The sequence below is a fragment of the Salmo salar genome, chromosome 14 (genome assembly GCF_965601325.2).
Source record: "Salmo salar chromosome 14, fSalSal1, whole genome shotgun sequence".
In the NCBI taxonomy this organism is placed as follows: domain Eukaryota; kingdom Metazoa; phylum Chordata; class Actinopteri; order Salmoniformes; family Salmonidae; genus Salmo; species Salmo salar.
In genome coordinates, this window is record NC_138304.1 from 36,145,976 (window position 1) to 36,167,250 (window position 21,275).

The following is a 21,275-nucleotide window of genomic DNA, read 5'->3' on the forward strand; positions in this document are numbered from 1 at the left end:
GGGAAATAGGTCAATAGTTCAGCCTAGGATGAACAGTGAATTAATTCAATGTTTGTTGACAGTGAAATATGGACAGAGAGACCATTGAGTCACTTCTGTATAGTGTAATCGCTTGGTAGTGGACCGTACTCCTCGACAAACGATTGGACGACATCGTGTCGGAAATGAGCAGCAAGCAAGCCAAATATGGCAAGAGAGCTCTGTGAGCAGCTACCTTGTCTATGACGGGTGGGTGTTGGAAACACTCTTTTCACGGCACTTTGATACCCAAGTTACTTTTTCGTTGCAGGTTAGGAGAATTAACGTAGCAAGTTAAGGTTAGGAAAAGAGGTAGGATTCGCGAAAGTGTGCCTAAAATACGGTGTCCTGTTGAAAATGCTGGTCGGTAGTACACCTAGTAGTCGTACCAAAGATGGTGGATAAATTAAGATCGTTTACCATTGAATTTTTTTTTTGAGCATTATTAATTGCATTTTTTTGTAGGCAGAAACTCCGCTATGGTTCGTTGAACAAAGCCTACGGGAAAAGTGAGTTTTTGGATAAAAGCTTAAAATAAGGTGGGGTAAACACAGGTTTAGGGGAGCTTATACATTTTGTTCTATGAGATCTTCATCAGCTAACGTCGCTTTTTTACACTTTGAAGCATTTATGTAAGACCAAACCCACATAAAGGCTTCATAGTTCATAAAGGTCATGTTAACCTACGAACTATTCTTTCCCCATTAATTTTGCCCAAGGCTGAACAACCAGAGGTAAATCATTAGTTTTTTAGGACTACAAGCTCAATAGCAGCTGGGTCTGGCCTACTAAGTTAATTGAACCGAAAAAAAAACAAGACTGGAGTGTAGCACTTCCTCTTCAGTCTCTGGAGCTCAAGTGCACATGAGTAATGAGGGGAAACATGCTACACACCTATTCCCAAAGATGACACTTTCTATTCCACCATAGAAATAGATACTTTACACGATTTCATTATTTTACACCTTTAACTAGGCAAGTCAGTTAAGAACAAATTCTTATTTTCAATGATGGCCTAGGAACAGTGGGTTAACTGCCTTGTTCATGCAACCTTTTGGTTACTAGTCCAACACTAACCACTAGGCTACGCTGCCGCCCCATTGATAGAAATTACAATGGAAGATTATTTAGTAATCTATTTTAATTGAAGATTAAAATGGGCAAATTATGAACATGTAATAGGAAAAAATGTATTCAATAAAACTTGTGTTAACAGAAGTGTAATATTTTATTTTATTTCATTTTGCCATTTTTGACTTTGATATTAAAAACAATTGTTGGTGAAAAAAATACAAAATCATATATACATATTTGCATACATACTGTGATGCATGCGTCGCTGTGACAAATTACAGTAAACAAGGACCCAAGTGTAGTTCAGGCATAATTCTGCAAGAGCATGTCAATATCAAAATAAAAGGGGCCGCAATATTTGTTCAGAGGTATGAGAAATACAACAAAAGTTACTGACAAATTAACTGACAAAATAACAAACTCACCCGAAGGTCAGAAATGCACCCAAACTTGTTAACAGTGCACTTAAAAAAAAACAGTCAGAGGTTATGGGAGATATAGCTCTGTGTGTGCGCGTGTGTAGACATGTTAGTGCCTTAACAAGCCATGTCTGTGACCATACCACAACACTGGGACTTCCTTTCTTTCTCTACATTAGAGCACAGATCTGTGAGTCTTCCACACCGATATGCATCTAAGGCTGGGTTTACACTCCACCAAGCGTTCTAAAACGTTGACACTAGTGTAAAGTTGTGTTGCGTGGTGAATTGGTTGCAAAGCCCCCCTAGTGGAGTGTTAATCCAGTCTTAGAGATCATCCTCTCCCTCTCGCTCTGCTTCAAGGCAGGGTATAGGGCCCACATAGGTGCCTCAACACTGTTTTCATCTGTCCATTTGTCTCTGCCCTACCCAACCACGACCTGTCTGCGTGTCCACCTGACCGTCTGTGTGTGTCTCAGCTGACAAGCAGGCCGTCCTTCCCTGCGTGGCGTTGGCGGTGCACATGGTCCTGCTCCAGCTCCTCGTGACTTGGGTGCCACAGCCGGGAGAGGATACGCTCCATGTTCAGGGCATACATGGTGTGAGAGGGCATCACACCCCGGTGGACCTACATCAAGAAAAAACATATACATTAGCAATAAAGTAGTTTCAGTTTACATTTACGTCATTTAGCAGACGCTCTTATCCAGAGCGACTTACAAATTGGTGCATTCACCTTATGATATCCAGTGGAACAACCACTGTACAATAGTACATCTATATCTTTTTGGGGGGGGGTGGGTAGAAGGATTAGTTTCTTTTTTATTTCACATACATTTACATAAATACCTTCTGTTCAGCTTTGCCTTTTGACTAGACATAATAATGAGTTTGTTGAATGCAAGTGAAAAGGAAATCAATTAAAATGTAAATGTTTTTGGTTATAGGTATATCATGTGATGGTACAGCCAATTGAAGCTGCAATCTCCTCACCTGTAACGCTTCCAAGAGATCAAACATGCTGATAGGAGGGAGGGGTGCAGGGAGACTGTCACCAGAACAGGCCAATAGGAGAGCAGCCTGCTGCTCAGTATTGTCTGGTGACACCTGAGGGGGTGGACCCGCCGGGAGAGACGCACTGGGAGGTGGGCTGGGGGACAAGGAGAAAGACAGCGGGTCAGTACGGACATTGACTCAAGAGCATAAAGGTAATCTATTAGTAAAGGGGACTACTGCCTGGCCCCAACACCGCAAAGGAGTTCGAGGAATAATAAGAAAACCTTACAGAATGGTGCAAGAAGTATGCACTACGTTGCCCTTTTTGCACCTTGCCATTTGTAAATTAAAAATATGTATTTGACGGACCTATATCCAGTTATCCTTTTTGCAGGGTGCTGAACTGGCAGCTCTCCTGCCTCACCTAACTGTTACTACTGCTTCTTCATGCACATACAGCACAATAAGCTAGCTAAATGGCCCTTCAAGTTGATCCTGGAAGTTTACTTGGAACAGAACAATTGGTTACACTTTATTCTACAGTCGGCTGCTTACCAGGATGTCATTTTCTAATAATAGCATTGTAATTACGTTTCAGTTTCTTTGCAATTCATTGACACAAATAGTTAGATATTTAATTTAACATTCTTCTAGTTGATGTGAGGTAGATGACAGTGGAGAGCTGCAGACAGTTGTCCTCTGACTTCCTTACCATTCGGTGACGATTTGGTAGGCAGCCAGGCTATTCTTCAAGTAGGGCTGTGGGGTGACATGACTGCCGAAGGCGTAGGGGAAGTGTCCGTCACGCAGCCGGTAGGCCTTCCTCCTGGACACCACGGCAGTCAGCACATCCTTCAGGTGGTTCTGTGGTAGTGGAGGGGCAACAGGTTACTTACAGTAGTAACCTAGAGAATCCTGAGTGGACTGCTGATGTTGGAGGGGGGTACAAAGGGGGAAGACAAAGCATGTATCAAAGCATAAAATAATCTGTCCTAGGTTCAATCCCAATACACCCCCCCCACAAGTTTTGCACGATCCCGTGAGCCCCAGAGTCAGAGTGGTAACCCAATTCAACTTTGAGCGAGGCGTAGTGCCTCTTCAGCCCTCCAGTTGGCCTTCCAAACAAAGCGAAGAGAGATGCAGACTTCCTATCAAGTCACAGACCGAGAGGTTCCCAAAACTCCCAAGAAGTTCCCAAGGCTGGAGAGTTGCTTCCAAAAAAATAAAAAAAATAATTAATAAATAAATACTAGGATGGAAGCAAATGTAAGTAATCATAACAAATCATGCAAAAAAATTTTGTTAAGAGGAATATATTAGTTAATGTAGAAACAAACGACTATGCATATTTTTGTCAAAGTTAACTTGTGAAAATTGCTATTTATCAAGCTACAGTGCATTCGTAATGTATTCAGACCCCTTCCCCTTTTCCAAATTGTTACATTACAGCCTTATTCTAAAATGGATTAAATAAAAAACAAATCTCAATCTACACACAATACCCCATAATGACAAAGCAACAACAGGTTAAGAAATGTTTGCTAATTTAATAAAAAACTGAAATACCTTATTTAAATAAGTATTCAGACCCTTTGCCATGAGACTCGAAATTGAGCTCAGGTACATCCTGTTTCAACTGATCATCCTTGAGATGTTTCTACAACTTGGTTGGAGTCTACCTACGGTAAATTCAATTGATTGGACGTGATTTGCAAAGGTACACACCTGTCTATACAAGGTCCCACAGTTGACAGTGCATGTCAGAGCAAAAACCAAGCCATGAGCTTTGAGACAGGATTGTGTCAAGGCACAGATCTGAGGAAGGGTACCAAACATATCTGCAGCATTGAAGATCCCCAAGAACACAGTGGCCTCCATCATTCTAAAATGGAAGAAGTTCGGAACCACCAAGACTTTTCCTAGATCTGGTCGCACTGCCAAACTGAGCAATCGGTAGGAGAAGGGCCTTGGTCAGGGAGGTGACCAAGAACCCAATGGTCTCTCTGACAGAGCTCTAGAGTTCCTCTGTGGAGATGTGAGGACGTTCCAGAAGGACAACCAACTCTGCAGCACTCCACCAATCAGGCCTTTATAGTTGAGTGGCCAGTCGGAAGGCACTCCTCAGTTAAAGGCACATGACGGGGGGGGGGGGGGCAGGTAGCCTAGTGGTTAGAGCGTTGGACCAGTAACCGAAAGGTTGCTAGATCGAATCTCCGAGATGACAAGGTAAAAATCTGTCATTGTGCCCCTGAGCAAGACAGTTAACCCACTGTTCCTAGGCCGCCATTGTAAATAAGAATTTGTTCTTAACTGACTTGCCTAGTTAAATAAAGGTTAAATGGATAAAATTAAATGACAGCCCGCTTGGAGTTTGCCAAAAGCACCTAAAAGACTCAGACCATGAGAAGCAAGATTCTCTGGCCTGATGAAACTAAAATTGAACTCTTTGACCTGAATGCCAAGCGTCACGTCTGGAGGAAATCTCGCACCATCCCTACGGTGTTTTTCAGTGGCTGGGACTAGTCAGGATCGAGGGAAAGATGAACGGAGCAAAGTACAGAGAGCTCCTTGATGAAAAGCGCTATGGAGCAGGTTAGGACCTCAGACTGGAGCAAAGGTACACCTTCCAACAGGACAATGACCCTAAGCACACAGCCAAGAGAAGGAGTGGCTTCGGGACAAGTCTCTGAATGTCCTTGAGTGGCCCAGCCAAAGCCCGGACTTGAACCCGACTGAACATCTCTGGAGAGTAGAGGTCGACCGATGATTTTTCAACGCCGATACCGATTATTAGAGGACCCCCCCCCCAAAAAACGATACCGATTAATCGGTCGATTATTTTTTATTTATTGTAATAATGACAATTACAACAATACTGAATGAACACTTATTTTAACTTAATACATCAATAAAATCAATTTAGCTTCAAATAAATAATGAAACGTTCAATTTGGTTTAAATAATGCAAAAACAAAGTGTTGGAGAAGAAAGCAAAAGTGCAATATGTGCCATGTAAGAAAGCTAACGTTTAAGTGCCTTGCTCAGAACATGAGAACATATGAAAGCCGGTGGTTCCTTTTAACATGAGTCTTCAATATTCCCAGGTATTAAATTTTAGGCTGTAGTTATTATAAGAATTATAGGACTATTTCTCTCTATACGATTTGTATTTCATATACCTTTGACTATTGGATGTTCTTATAGGCACTTTAGTATTGCCAGTGTAACAGTATAGCTCCTACCTGGGCTCGAACCAGGAACACATCGACAACAGCCACTCTCGAAGCAGCGTTACCCATGCAGAGCAAGGGGAACACCTACTCCAAGTCTCAGAGCGAGTGACTTTTGAAACGCTATTAGCGCGCACCCCGCTAACTAGCTAGCCATTTCGCATCAGTTACACCAGCCTAATCTTGGGAGTTGATAAACAGCGCAATGCTTGAAGCATTGCGAAGAGCTGCTGGCAAAACGCAAGAAAGTTCTGTTTGAATGAATGCTTACGAGCCTGCTGGTGCCTACCACCGCTCAGTCAGACTGCTCTATCAAATCATAGACTTAATTATAATATAACAAACACACAGAAATACAAGCCTTAGGTCATTAATATGGTCGAATCTGGAAACTATCATCTCGAAAAGAAAACTTTTTTTTCTTTCAGTGAAATACGGAACCGTTCCGTATTTTATCTAACGGGTGGCATCCCTAAGTCTAAATATTCCTGTTACATTGCACAACCTTCAATGTTATGTCATAATTACGTAAACTTTTGGCAAATTAGATCGCAACGAGCTAGACGAAAATACAGATTGTTATGAAAACTTGAAATCGGCCATTCCGATTAAAATCGGTCGACCTCTACTGGAGAGACCTGAAAATAGCTGTGCAGCGACGACACACACCCCCCCCCCATCCAACCTGACAGAGCTTGAGGGGATCTGCAGGGAAGAATGGGAGAAACTATAGCTAGCTATATGGTGTTTGACATGTGTATGAATGTAATTCATGGTGTTTAATGCGTTAGGGACTCCTGAGCAAACCAGGTTGTCACCTTGTGAAATCCGGTGGATGTGAAGAATCCAGCTAAAGCATTTACTGCAAATTGAATTAACAATTTTTGTAAGCTTGCCTTGGTCATTAAAAAAACAAAAAGTTTCAAATTCAAATCATTGATCTTCCTCGTAGTAAAGTTCGAGATTGACGATATTTGTCATGCAATGTAGCTGAAGTAACATAGCCAACTTCTCTTATGTGTAGAGCAGGATACAAAATATTACCTGTATTCTATGCATGTGAAGCTTTGTAGCCAATCTGTATATGGACACTAAAATGTTTGGTATAAATATTAATTCAGAACAGTAGTTTTAATTACTTCCACTGGTTAACCATTAATCCCCAAGAAATTGCAGAAAATGACAGTGAAGAAAATGCGACTGTTACTTGTCAAACTGTCATTATGGAATTAAAGTCCTACCACACTGAACCAAAGCCAGAAGATATGTACATTAGGGCACATTGTTGTTTTGCAGTTCTTTCATTTGTTGCTCATATGGTAAGAACATATGTTGCATGAGAAATATAAAAAAAGCAATTTTCTTTTATTTAACCAGGCAAGTCAGTTAACTAACTGCCCCTGAACAACTATCTTGCTCAGGGGCAGAACGACAGATTTTTACCTTGTCAGCTCGGGGATTCGATCCAGCAACCTTTCGGTTACTGGCCCAATGCTCTAACCACTAGGCTACCTGCCGCCAGTACAGGCATTGTGATAAACAAGGCACGACGTCAATGAATTGTGTGGTAAACAATCCTTTGCCGGTTTCTGCTGTGCGCCAACGATGAAAAGATGTCCCATTTCCTAGGGTTATGATCTCTCCCTACCACTAGTTTCTCCGTTTGAAGGATACTCCCCCACCGAGGGACACCTAAACGATGGGGAGGGGGGGGAAAATTGGGATTAAGCCCTAGACTGAAAACATGAACTCTACACCCCTTCTCATATCTTGTACCAGTATCGCCCACACATACCTCCACAGCGTGGATCATGGTGCTGACAGCGTCCTCCATGACATTGTCCAGGCCCAGCTCGAAGGCGGTGACCATCATGCGGGCCTCCAGCTGGCCACGGGTGGGCAGCAGCAAGGTATGGGCACTAAGTTTCAGTTCGTCCTCCTCACCCCCCGCCTCCCGTGGGCTAAAGGGCTGGGCCGCACTCAGAGGGTTCTGGGGCTGGAAACGATGCTGAAGATACAACGGGTCACACACAGCATTATACTTCAACAGAAAGATTATCTAAACCATATATTATTGTCACCTTCCATTATGCAAGGGCAACAATATTCTTTAAACACAACGGAAGAAAATTAGGAAGTATGATCACATTTGTTACACGTGTGTTAAGGATTCTGATAAACAAAAAACAAAAAAGTCTGCCCATATCAACACCATTCGTGCTGATCTCCACTGGCTACCTGTTCCTCAAAGAATTTACTATAAAATGATCCTCGTCTACAAAGCCCTAAATGACATCAGACCCGCCTACCTGTCTGACCTACTCTCCCCCTATGAACCTCCACGCACCCTACGTTCTAGCCACAAACTACTCCTGTGGCCTTTCCTCCCACGCCTATGGAACTCCCAGATAATCTTAGGGCTGTTCAGGGGGTGGGTATAATTTGTGGAACTTTCCAACGGGAATCTGTTCCAAAAACTTCATAAATAACAAGGTTGCCAACAAATAATGCATATAAAGTTGTATAGCGGCAGAATATGATACCGGGTAGGAAGTGGGCTAATTAATTACGTTTTTCACTCAGCATGTTTATTCCGAAAAATGTCTGTCCTCACTCTGGTAGCCAATTGACAAACATTAAGAATAAGCTACGCAATGTGTTGATGCCTATTCGGCAGCTATTTAGCTAACGTTAGGTGAATTGATCATGTTACTTTATATGCATTTGTTGGCAACCTTGTACTTTAGGAAGTTTTTGGAACAGATTCCTGTTGGAACGTTTCAAATTATACCCACCCGTTCAGACTGCTTTTAACCTCTCTTGGGTAGGGGGCAGTATTTTCACGGCCGGATGAAAAATGTACCCAAATTAAACGGCCTACTACTCGGGCCCAGAAACTAGAATATTATTAGTAGATTTGGATAGAAAACACTGAAGTTTCTAAAACTGTTTGAATGATGTATGTGTATAACAGAACTCATATGGCAGGCAAAAACCTGAGAAAAATCCAACCAGGAAGTGGGAAATCTGATGCTTGTAGTCTTTTCAAGTCATTGGCTATCTAACACACAGTGACTTAGGGTTCATTTTGCACTTCCTAAGGCTTCCACTAGATGTCAACAGTCGTTAGAACCTAGTTTCAGGCTTTTGCAGTAAACAGAGAGCGAACAAGAAGGCCAGGAAGTTGGTGACTCAGAAAATGACATGAGTTTTGTGGCACGCGTTCACGTGATGAGGTAGCTGTGTTCCATAACGTTTTTCAAGACATTGGAATCGTCCGGTTGGAATATTATTGAAGTTTTATGTTAAAAAGGCCCTAAAGATTGATGCTATAGAACAGTTGACATGTTTCAACGAACGTAAATAGAACTTTTTTTGACTTTTCGTCGTGAAATTTTTGCCAACATTTGGAATAGCTTACTGAATGCGCTAACAACAAGGAGGTATTTGGACATAAATTATGGACTTTATCGAACAAAAACAACATTTATTCTGGACCTGGGATTCCTGGAAGTGCCTTCTGATAAAGATCAAAGGTAAGTGAATATTTATAATGCCATTTATGATTTTAGATGACTGAAATGGCAGGTATCTGTATTGCCTGGTGTATTTTTCTGAGCGCTGTACTCAGATTATTGCAAAGTGTGCTTTCCCCGTGAAGCTTTTCTGAAATCTGTCACAGCGGTTGCATAAAGGTGATGGTTTTCTTTGAATAAAAGTTTAATATTTTATCAACGTTTATGATGAGTATTTTTGTAAATTGTTGTGCTGATTCACCGGCAGTATTGGAGGCAAAATATTTTCTGAACATCACGCGCCAATGTAAAATGCTGATTTTGGATATACATATGAACTTTATCAAACAAAACATACATGTATTGTCTAACATTGAGTCCTAGGAGTGTCATCTGATGAAGATCGTCAAAGGTTAGTGCTTAATTTTAGCTGAATTTCTGGTTTTTGTGACCCCTCTCCTGCTTGGAAACTGGCTGTGTGGTTTTTCTTGTGTTGTCCCTGTCCTAACAATCTAACTTTATGCTTTCACCGTAAAGCCTTTTTGAAATCGGACAATGTGGTTACATTAAAGAGAAGTGTATGTTTGAGAACTTTGAATTATGACATTTTGTTGTTTTGAATTTGGCGCTCTGATTTTTCACTGGTTGTTGAATAGTGTGAACCGTGGGTGGAACGGTAGCGTCCCACCTGACCAAGAGAGGTTAAAGCAAGCCTTAAGACTAATCTCTATCGGCTGGCCTACCGTTCTTCCTAGACTGATTGTTGCTTTCATTAGAGATATCTATTTTTTTCTACCCTATTCTATTTTATGCACTGAGATTATTCTAGATAATGAAAAGCACTTTACAAAATTAATACATTATTATTATTAACAACTCACATCAAATTTCTGTCTGGAGGAGAACTTCTTCTTTCCTTTGGCGGGCTTGCCAGGCTTGGAGGCTGAGCCACCTGCCCATTGCAAAGATCCAGCACCCTCTGGAAAAGAGGATGAGGTTGCAGTCAGGTTTGTGGTCAAGACAGGGAGCCTAGTGATTACAGTGTTGGACTAGTAACCCGAAAGGTTGCAAGATCAAATCCCTGAGCTAACAAGGTACAAATCTGTTGTTTCTGCCCCTGAACAGGGAGTTAACCCACTGTTCCTAGGCCGTCATTTAAAACAAGAATTTGTTCTTAACTGACTTGCCTAGTTAAATAAAGGTAAAATAAAAAAATAAATACTGATGTGAGGAAACTGTATTAAGATATTGATACATTCTACATAGGAAAACCTACCTGGTGTGGAGATGATGATCTGACAGCGAGTGAGAATGGCCAGGAGAAAGTCATTGTGGACATGAACTGAGAGGGGGGGAAAATTGGTTGTTAGCTTTGAAATTGTATCTTTTTTTTTTTGCATTGAACTGTAGCTCTGGTCCATGCACATGGCTTTCACTTGCTGTTTCTTGGACATTAAAAGCATTTATAATTATTTAAAACCTTTCCTTGTGGTTGATCCATACTTGTATAGAGTGTAGGAAAATAGTCGTTGTGCAGACGCATGGCTAGTGGCGGTAAATAAAGTGCTCACATTACGTATTTTGGACTAACGAAACGACAGCTCACTAATTCAGAGAAAAGTTCATCAGCACTCTAGTAACATCTTTACTTTTATGAGTAACAAAAGTATAATGAAGCCAGTCAATAAAAATGTGGTTAATGGAAAGATGCAGGGCTCCACGGACCAGCTAGGTCCAACACACAGAAACAGAGAATGTCGAATAATATCTGCACTAACCGTTGTCTTGTGCCAAAAGGCGACGAGCCTCGATGTCAAACTCTTCCTTGCTTATCTTCTGTTTGAACCACAGTTTCAAGTTCGCCCAGTAACTTTAAAAGATATGCAATTGAGGAAATAAACATTTAGTAAGCTAGTTAAGGTTACACTGGTCACTGCATAGCCGTTTGCAGACAGCTAGCTAGCTATCTATTTGTAGACGTTTAAACCAACTTCCGAAATAGGAAAGTAAAACAAACATACCGTGTAAGGACAACATCAACCAACGGTAGCATACTTACTGTTTGACATTATCACCAATTGCTTCTGTTAAATTTTTCTTAGCAATTTCAAGCTCACTAGCATGGGCTGCCATAACGACTATAATTGTGTGACGCACTCAGATGTGTATAATGCCGCGTTCACAGAAACTCGGAAATCTGTGACTTCAGTGCGTTCAAAACAACTGGGAACTCGGGAAAACGATCTCCGACTGTGGAAAATAAATGTAAACAGTCATCAAATTCGGAATTCCAACTCCGGAACTCTGGCCTCTTTCTAGTGTTCCGACTTGAATATCACAGAAGTCATGATTTGACCACGTATTTTTCCCAATTCCCAGTTGTTTTGAACGCAGCATTGCTAACCCTGTGACGTAGTTATTCCGCTCATGCGCTGCATCTTCTTCTTCTTCTATACTCGGAAGTGTGTGCGTTAGCTAAAATTGTAACAGTACCACCTATGAACTTGGAATATAAGCAAACACACACCTGCAATTAGCCTTTTTTGCCAGCAGAGAGCACACGTGCCTCAGGAGACAGTGCTGTGTATTAATTATATCCCTCAGTGGCTGTGTATGAGCAGATATGATTTAGGTTTTACAGTCCAACATTGAACATAGCTATAGGTGCAATTTAGGTGGACCCATGTGCACGTTGCCATTAGGCACAGATCAAGAATCAGCTAAACTTACTTTATTTTAGTGTGGGACAATTTCCTCATTCTCAATTGATTGTTATTGGGTTAAATATTGCACTTTGTGATTCAATATGTGCCTGTTAGACAAATATACATATTTTCAATCCTGTGTATTATGTACAAAAGTTACCTTGGGAAAGACCATCTTTTCACCACTAAAAAATATGAAAATCTCAAGACAACGAGACATGATTAATACCCATTCTTGCACTCATAGAAGATCACTCAGTTTGGCTTTCACTTGCTGTTTCTTGGACATTAAAAGCATTTATAATTATTTAAAACCTTTTCTTGTGGTTGATCCATACTTGTATAGACTGGAGGAAAAGGGTCTATAAAGAAGCAAAATAAAATTCAGATGTACCTCTGGATCACTAGCCTACAGTATCACATCTAGGCTGTATCACATCCTGCCGTGTTTGGGAGTCCCATAGGGTGGTGCACAAGGCCGTCATTGTAAATAAGAATTTGTTCTTAACTGACTTGTCTAGTTAATTAAAGGTTAAATAAAACTATAAAATACAATTTAAAAAAAATACAGTGTCTAAATCCGACAGAGCAACACAATTATTTATAGGGCAATAAAAACTATTTAATTGACTATAATTCCTGACTACTTTTTTTATTGAGGACTATGGAACAATAATAAAATATAATCTGTGCATGTGATTTGTAACAGGTTCCTTAAAGAGTTTTGAGGGGTGGAGAAAGCATGAAATCATTTGCTAGGCTGTATCACAACCGGCCGTGATTGGGAGTCCCATAGGGCGACGTACAATTGGCCCAGCATCGTCCGGGTTTGGCCGGAGAAGGCCGTCATTGTAAATAATAATTTGTTCTTAACTGACTTGCCTAGTTAAATAAAACTAAAAATATAATAAATAAATGCTACATTCTTCATGTGTGTCCTTCACTTTCATAAGGGACCTTTTCTCCAGAGTTAAGTCCTTCTACATTCTGATATAATTTATTTAGAGACCTCTTTTTATATTCAAATGACCACCTTTGAGAGAAACTAAAACATATAAACACACACACACACACACACACACACACACACACACACACACACACACACACACACACACACACACACACACACACACACACACACACACACACACACACACACACACACACACACACACACACACACACACACACCGCAGTCAAGAAAGTTTAATAGTCCCCCATCCCAGTATCTTCCAAGTGATACCCTTCTCCCACACTCAAAATGATTTCCTCCCTTGGGATTTACGTCCCAAACATTTTGTCTAAAGACGTCTTTGTCTGCTAAGACCTCCACATGTTGTGTCCGTAGCCAAATAAACACAGCTGCCAATAGCCCTAAGATCAGGAGTTCTTCTAACAGGACTTCCAGGACCAGTGTTTTTGACAGAGATGGACTATGTATGAGAGAGAAATGTTCAAAGAGCCTTGCTAAAATAAAATTGATTGAGAGTTGTTAATAACAAGCGTGTGTATGGCGTATATGGGAAAGTTTCCTAGTTTAACCACAGATTGAATGTTTATGCCTGACTGAGAGAGAGTTGGTGTGAGTGAGACATATTCCATGCTCTAAGCTGCGATGGCAAGAGTGAGTATGTGTGTGTGATCCTGAGCGGGTGTCATCACCACACACCAATTCCAGGCACCCAGGCTTAGTGGATTTTGCTATTTCCTTTTTTTCTTTCCCTCCTTCCTTTCTTCCTTTCATTAGCAATTGAAACCTTATAATAGGAGGAGTTCTGTTATTCTTTAGGAGCACTATGACAGAGGTAGTAGGCAGGACAACCTACCACTCCAGAGGGAAAAACTCACCATCCCCCCAGGCTAGCTCAAACTTTCTGGACCAGCCTCCATCCTACTGTGTGTGTGTGTGTGTGTGTGTGTGTCTGCATGTATGTGTGTGTGTGAATGCCACAGACATTCACTAACCAGTTTGTGAGGCCAGAGAGCGAGAGAGACAGAGAGACCAGTACTAAGGAGAAGGCAGGAGAGTGAAGAGCATGCTGCTATACAGGAGCCACAACTGAGACTGAGACATCGGCCCCCACAAGCCTCTGACAAGCACCAGCAGACGAAGCAAACAACGTTGAGACACACAGGCTGTCTTCACACATAGCTACAGGTGTGTACACACTTTTCTTTCCTGTAGCCTATCCTATCCTGTCCTGTCTGTCTTTTCTTAAACTTTGTTCAACAGATGCCTCAATGGCAAATTCCAGCTCCGGTATTGTTCAGACCAGAGATAGTTTGTAGATCTGTCATCTCCATGGATACGTGGTTGTTTATTTTCTGTGATTGCCAAATTGGGGTCTATTATATTTAAGTAATTTATTTTGTAGAAATGTCATTACAAAGGGCTTGTACTTTAATAGAAGCCTACCAGAACTGGCACCATTCACCACAATGAATTGTTCATTTATTTATTGTATTACACTCGTGTGAACATTTATTTTCTGTTTATTACCTCTTTAGTAGCTGCTATTAAAGGTGCATTAACTGTTATCAATGGTTTATTAACTTACAAACGTCAGCCATTAGACAGACACTAGGTAGGGAAAAAAAGACCGAGCAAACATCACCCCTGGGCCTGCCAGTGAATGGACAGACACACTTGAGTCACAACAGAACAGCCAGTGACCCACTGGCATTGGAGGGCATTCACCCCAAAGACTGGCACTGTCCTCTGCTAGCCTACTGTACTGTAGAACAGTCACCGCAAGTTTGACCTGTCTGGATGCAAACCGCCCCATTAATATTGATGAGCTATTGGTCTGGCTCTGCCTGAGTAGGAAAATGTACTTTGGATACTTTTTTTTATAAGTCAATTAAAAATGTAATGCTCTGACTGTGGCTGACTTGATGAAGACCAGCAGGCCTAGGGTGTTAGCGACAGACACATATAGCAGTAATAACACACTGTTAGATTAATAGTCCTATGATTCTCATACTGAGCCTTTTGTGTAAACATTGTCACTTATCTGAGTCTGTAATTGGGGTTTGGGACTAACTTTTAAGAAGGGTCAATCACTGAACCCAAATTATTGAGAGTGATTATGAATTAGTGTTTTTACTAAAAGAAGGAGAGAGACAGAGAGAGCTGATGGCTTATGTTCAAGAACCAAGTCTCAAATTCTAATATCACTTTCTAAATCTCTCCTCCAACTTTCCTTAAAACTATTCTTCATCTGTTAGTCTGTATTTGGGTGTTTTTGATTTGATTTGTCTGAAAGCCTGACACAAAGGAAATTAATGGATTTCCAGTGCTGTACTGGTAATGATAAATAACTAAATCAATAGTACATAAATCAAGAAAATGTTATGTTGTCTACTGCTCAAAGTCAGGCAGTAAAACAATGTTTCTCTCTCTTGACAGTGATAAAGGGAACAATTTTGTCACCACAGCCATTTTGGTTTAGGTAATGCTACCCCCATCCCCCTATTAAGTATTGTTGGAACGGGACCCTTCAATGCAGCTTAGAATATTTCATGAAAGACCGCAGGCAGAAATGATTGAGTGCCCCCACTGCTTTTTCCATCCAAGAGACAGTGAGTCCTTGCTTCCTCAGTATGTTTGAATCCAGGGGATTTGTTTTGATGGGTAGCCTATTGATGTGAAGTAGGTCATAATGTGCGCCTGTCAAAAGTGTTGGATGGTTGAGGGTTATTTAACCTTTTTGGCCCACATTCTCTGCAGACTCCATTCTAGTTGTGGTTTGGCTGAAATGCAACATCAGTCTAACGTTTGGCCTGCTGTTAGCAATCTGAATGCCCGGAGGCAAGCCAGGCTAACTATTGAAAAGGAGGGGTCTTTCACTTAACATGCATTTTTTAACAGCACCCCTCCCTGCTCTCCATTCGTTGCGCTGTCAAGACCAATAAGTTCAAAATGTGAGCCTCTCCTCTTAAAATAGATTCCCAGAAAACATTACTCATAAACCAGGAGATTCATGCTCACAGTCTCACACATCCAGCTATTTAATTCTGTACCAAATTCAGCCGGTGCCAAATGTCTGCATATTTAGGCCAGCCAGGAGAAATAGGATGAGAGTAAAATGGGTCAGTCTGAAACAATCATTGTCCTCCAACTGGTGCCCAAAAGGTGCACAGGTCTTTACGAGACTTTTTTATTTTATTTATAGTTGGGGCTACATGTTTGCCTTCCTTTAATGCCAAACAAAAATTCTCTTTTATGGAAGAGTACAGACTTTTTCTAACAGTATCCCTCCACATAATAATAATAATACAAAGGTTTTCTATAGCCCTTTTCTCAAATCTAAAGATACAACCTGGAAGCTTTTGGAGAAGCTTGATTAAGCAGGGGAGATGAGAACAGGAGCTAACCGAACACACCCAGACGTGATATAGCCTGGTTAGGCGCAGTAGCATGAAGGAACACCCAAGAGTAAGTGAACTGAAGCCAGAATTGGAGCTGTGATAACATATTTCTGCATGCCTGCTCTGCAGTGCACACACCACTGCTAAGAATTCAACCCCATATTGCCCCGCTTTACTGTCTGTGTTTTAGGTGCAACAGTGACACAGCCGTCAGCTGCAGATGAGCAGAAGAAGAGAAGAGTAACCAAGAGACTGACCATGGGGCCCAGAGCTTTATGCCTGTTTGTCCTGCTTGGGCTGTCTGTCTGGGGCAGCAGTGAGGGCCTCAGATCCCCCATCCTGACCCGGAGACGGAGGGCCCCAGAGGCCACGGGAGAACCACCCAAAAAGTGCTCGTACACCTTCCTGGTCCCTGAGCAGAAGATCACAGGGCCCATCTGCGCCAGCCGGGGCCTACACACGGACAAGGATCGCGTGACCCGTCTGGACGTGGCGGCAGTGAGGGACCTGCTCTCCAAACAGAGACGGGAGATGGACAACCTGAAGCTGGTGGTGGATGTGGATGGAAACATGGTGAATGAGATGAAGCTGCTGAGGAAGGAGAGCAGGAACATGAACTCCAGGGTGACCCAGCTCTACATGCAGCTGCTTCATGAGATCATCAGGAAGAGAGACAACTCTCTGGAGCTGGCTCAGCTGGAGGGACGCATTCTCAACGCCACAGCAGAGTCCCTACGCCTGGCTGCCCGCTACCGCGACCTGGAGGTCCGCTACGCCACGCTCTCCGCCATGGTCAACAACCAGTCGGTTCTGATTGGTGCCCTGGAGGAGCGCTGTCTACAGGTGTACGGCCGGCTGCAGGAGCAGCCTCCTCAGGGCCCACCGCTGGTACAGGTAGTGCCGGAGAACATACCGGTTAGCATCCCAAGGTTCACCAATGAGATCCAGAGGGACCATAGCCGGGCGTTCCCCAGAGACAGGGTCTCCCGAGTGGGACCGGCACCCACAGGAGGCACCCTGGAGCTCCGGACGGCTCCGCAGGGCAACTTCAGCACAGAGGGTGAGGCAACTGATTGATTGAGTCATTTGATAGATTGGTTGGTTAGTGGGTTGGGTGGTTGGTGGGATGGGTGGGTGGGTGGGTGGGTGGGTGGGTGGGTGGGTGATTGGTACCAAGGGTAAAACAGGTATTTCTAAATTAACCTCACAACCTCAGGCCAATGGGTGTATGAATGGAATAACCGCAGGTTCATTTTCTTCTTAGACTGAGTATTTATTATGAAACATTTGCATATCAGCTGGAACTAGGTTCAGCTGGAACTAGGTTTGGTACTGCTCACCAGAAAGAAAGACCTCGATGGAAATAAAAATGTTGTCTTGTCTGAAATCAGAAGAAAGAAAAGAGAAAGGAAATGCCTGTGCGATTCTACTCATCAACCAAAATTCCTGACACATTTAGAATAATAAAGCATGTGTGATTTGAAGGCAGCTCTGTATGAAAGCGAACCCTCTCCAGGACTGCTCCCTCGCATGCTAAGCATGGACAGAAGCCAGGCTGGAATGACATGGTTTCCTTCCCCTAACCACAAAGTAGCAGCACTTCTGGTTTACTTCACCACTGCTTGCTCAGGCTAATACAGACTAATACAGTAGCTACCCTCCTCTATAAACTAGGAAAAGATTAATCTCACATTAAACAATTTACCCACTGGGCAAAAACTGGTTGAATCAACACCGTTTCCACGTCATTTCAAGAAAAAAATTCAAGGTGATGTTGAATTAACGTGGAAAACTGATTGGATTTGCAAAAAGTCATCAACATAAAGGAACTTTGTATTTTTTCCACCCAAAGTTTAAACTAAATCCTGATGAAATGTTTTGACTGATTTCACGTTGAATTCACGTTAATTGACAACTCAACCAAATGTAAATCAAAACTAGACGTTGAAATGACATCTGCACCCAGTGAGTCACTGTTTTTAACTGTCCACATCTTCTCTAAGACAAATGTATAACAAATGAACTGTAGTAAGAGGTAAACTAGAATAATCAATGGGTTCTAAACAAAGTCACTGGTTTAGCTGCCTACATCTGGTTGGTGATTAAAAGTCTGTAACAGATACATCCCTCCATCACTTCCTCTGTTCCTTCATCCCTCCATCCCTCCATCTCTGCTTCCATCTCTCCCTTCATCCCTCCATCCATCCTGTCCCAGGTCCTTTCAGGGACTGTCTTCAGGCGCAGGAGGCTGGCCATAGCACCAGCGGTATGTACCTGCTGAAACCTGACGAGGCAGAGAGGCCCATGCAGGTGTGGTGTGAGCAGGGCCTGGACAACGGAGGCTGGACTGTCATCCAGAGCAGGAGGGATGGCTCCGTCAACTTCTTCAGGAACTGGGACGCCTACAAGGTGACAATGACAAAGACACCTCTGGCTGTCCAACCACTTCTTCCAAAACCTTTAAGCCAGAGACAACAATGGTGCCGTTATATGACCTATCCAAAGGAACTCATCTGGTCTGGTGTCTCGGGATCCTTTCCAAGGCCTGGACCCCTTGTGTTTTCACTTATGATATAATATAATGTGTGTTTCAGCATATACATGCTGAAGAGATTAAGTTTGAGATTGCCACTATGAAACATAGGAAGACCCAGCAGGAAGGTATGTTCCACCGCTCAATCTCCAACATTTACGTTCCAAACCACCACAGCTCTGCTAGCTACATCCATCCAGTACATCTTAAGGATGAACTGTATCTGTGTTGGCCTTGCTTCTTGCTTGATGATTTGATTCAGCGTTCCATGTAGCTCTGCCAGGCTAGCTAGCTTATGTTTAACTGGAACTTAATAACTCTCCTCGACATTGATTCACAACCACTCATCTATCTCCCACCACCAATCCACCACATATAAACACATACCCTAGCATACACATGCGAACACACAGACACAGACACACACACACACACACACACACACACACACACACACACACACACACACACACACACACACACACACACACACACACACACACACACACACACACACACACACACACACACACACACACACACACAGAGCACCAGTGGAGGCCCAGGACAATCATCATTCCTGGCTGGACTACTTAATTCACAATCAGAAACCAAATCAGACCACAGCCATTTAGTGTTGAAGTGCTCTGAGGAGAACAGCCAGATACAGATTGGTCATGGTTTTTCAGCACACACAGGGGGGCCAGTGTCATCACCATTAGCAGGGATTACAACTGTTGTTTGGGGTTGAAATATGAACAATGAAAGCCCCCATTTCTAAGATTGATGCTTATTATTTTCCAGTATGGATTCCACAATGTCTTTAGTTTCATCTGTATAGCCAATTTTAATTACAGTACAGTAATTCAATGTGAATATCAAATTATTGTTTGTCTTATATATTATTATGTCCAAAGAAGATTAATACTAACTTGCAGGATAATCAAAAAGTAAATTAGATGATTGGCTAAGATTACTGGTCTTGTCTTCCAAATGTACTTTTTGACAAAAGTTGATTTACAGTATTCCTTATTTTAACATTCCTCTTTTTAAACCACTCTGACTACAAAACCAATGGCTCATTTTTTATCTCTGTCCCCTCCTTTCTCAGAATGGATTTGGCAACATAGACGGTGAGTACTGGATGGGGTTGCTTGGGATCTACAACTTAGGGAAGCAGTCTGACTACAGACTTCTAGTGGAGCTGGAGGACTGGGTGGGGAAGAAGGTGTATGCTGAGTACAGCAGCTTTCACCTGGAGCCTGAGAGCGAGGGCTACCGCCTGAGGCTGGGCACCTATCAGGGAAACGCTGGTGACTCACTCAGCAGCCACAACGGCAAGCAGTTCACCACACTGGACCAAGACAAGGACGCCTTCTCAGGTGGGTCAATCAATCAATTGATATACTGTTGGCTAAACACCTAAGACATCCAGTAGGTCCTTAAGAACGCATATGAGCCAAACTCAATGGGATTCTTTTAATGGACTATTTATATTCTCTTGATGCAGGTAACTGTGCACACTTCCATAAGGGAGGCTGGTGGTACAACTCCTGTGGCCAGGCCAATCTGAACGGTGTTTGGTACTCCGGTGGGGTCTACCGCAGCAAGTTTCAGGATGGAATCTTCTGGGCGGACTATGGCGGAGGATTCTACTCTATGAAGGGAGTCCGCATGATGGTCAGACCCATAGACTGAGACTAGAGAGGGAGAACCATGACCATCCTAACCCTCAACCAACACATGTACAGTACTGCCTATCTCAACCCCACTCACAGACATTGACTACAAACATTGTGTGACCTCATTGTGTGAGGTGGCATAGTATTTCACATGTGAAGCTAATTTGCAGGCAGACGACAGGTTTTTCCTGCAGGCCTAGAGACCCTCAGCACTTCCTTTAGAAACTACTAATATCCAGGCATCACTGGCAGCACTAGAATTAGAGCAAGGAGTACCAGACATATCAGTTACAATGGAGAAGAAATCAAAACAACTGACCTATGGCATTGATACTGTATATCCATTCTAGACACTAGAGGTAAAATGTTGCCTATTTTAGAGGTGTGTAAATATCTTTAGTTATAATAACATCTTAAGAAAGCATTCAATCTACTTTGTTCCAACTTCTCCATCTTCTGATGCTTTTATGATTTATGTACCTTAAGATATTTTTTATATGTTTGAAATAAACCAGGCGCCAAGGTGAAGCTGTAACTCATTCAACAGAAAACATTGGGTTTTCTATTCACTATATTTGTGCATCATGCATCATGTATTGCGCTTTCACAGCTGACTTATGTACTCCAGGCTGTGTGGATGTTTTTCTAATTTTGCTGTTGATCAAATTTCAATACGAGCCAGAGTTAAAACAAGTATTAATGGAAAAAAGAAAAGGAATTATGGTTTGT

The 21,275-nt window shown here is 42.3% G+C and overlaps 2 protein-coding genes across 3 annotated transcripts; one reads left to right on the forward strand and one right to left on the reverse strand.

Moving 5' to 3' along the window:
- Positions 1–1,742: 1,742 nt before the first annotated feature.
- On the reverse strand, positions 1,743–11,568 carry tada1 (transcriptional adaptor 1). Its single transcript, XM_014140752.3, has 8 exons — positions 11,312–11,568; positions 11,031–11,122; positions 10,529–10,594; positions 10,134–10,231; positions 7,533–7,745; positions 3,220–3,371; positions 2,505–2,661; positions 1,743–2,139 (listed from the first exon to the last, which is right to left on the reverse strand). Exons 1-8 carry the CDS (start codon positions 11,383–11,385, stop codon positions 1,987–1,989), a joined length of 1,005 nt encoding a protein of 334 aa, XP_013996227.1. The 5' UTR covers positions 11,386–11,568; the 3' UTR covers positions 1,743–1,986.
- A 2,196-nt stretch (positions 11,569–13,764) lies between these two features.
- Positions 13,765–21,074, forward strand: LOC106569411 (angiopoietin-related protein 1-like). 2 transcript variants are annotated; one of them, XM_014140750.3, is made up of 6 exons: positions 13,765–14,118; positions 16,256–16,398; positions 16,522–17,391; positions 18,547–18,740; positions 19,976–20,246; positions 20,375–21,074. In XM_014140750.3, exons 3-6 carry the CDS (start codon positions 16,590–16,592, stop codon positions 20,560–20,562), a joined length of 1,455 nt encoding a protein of 484 aa, XP_013996225.1. In that variant the 5' UTR covers positions 13,765–14,118; positions 16,256–16,398; positions 16,522–16,589; the 3' UTR covers positions 20,563–21,074. The 2 variants fall into 2 exon arrangements, with proteins under 2 accessions (XP_013996225.1, XP_013996224.1); XM_014140749.3 differs by lacking the exon at positions 16,256–16,398.
- The last annotated feature ends 201 nt before the right edge of the window (positions 21,075–21,275 follow it).

Excerpts from the sequence above, each read along its gene's own strand:
- tada1 (XM_014140752.3), bottom strand. The coding sequence starts at position 11,385 with ATGGCAGCCCATGCTAGTGAGCTTGAAATTGCTAAGAAAAATTTAACA. Across the intron at positions 11,123-11,311 it reads ATTGGTGATAATGTCAAACA|TTACTGGGCGAACTTGAAAC; the intron begins GTAAGTATGCTA and ends TATCTTTTAAAG. Across the intron at positions 10,232-10,528 it reads GATCATCATCTCCACACCAG|AGGGTGCTGGATCTTTGCAA; the intron begins GTAGGTTTTCCT and ends CCTCTTTTCCAG.
- LOC106569411 (XM_014140750.3), top strand. The coding sequence starts at position 16,590 with ATGGGGCCCAGAGCTTTATGCCTGTTTGTCCTGCTTGGGCTGTCTGTC. Across the intron at positions 17,392-18,546 it reads GGGCAACTTCAGCACAGAGG|GTCCTTTCAGGGACTGTCTT; the intron begins GTGAGGCAACTG and ends ATCCTGTCCCAG. Across the intron at positions 20,247-20,374 it reads AGACAAGGACGCCTTCTCAG|GTAACTGTGCACACTTCCAT; the intron begins GTGGGTCAATCA and ends CTCTTGATGCAG.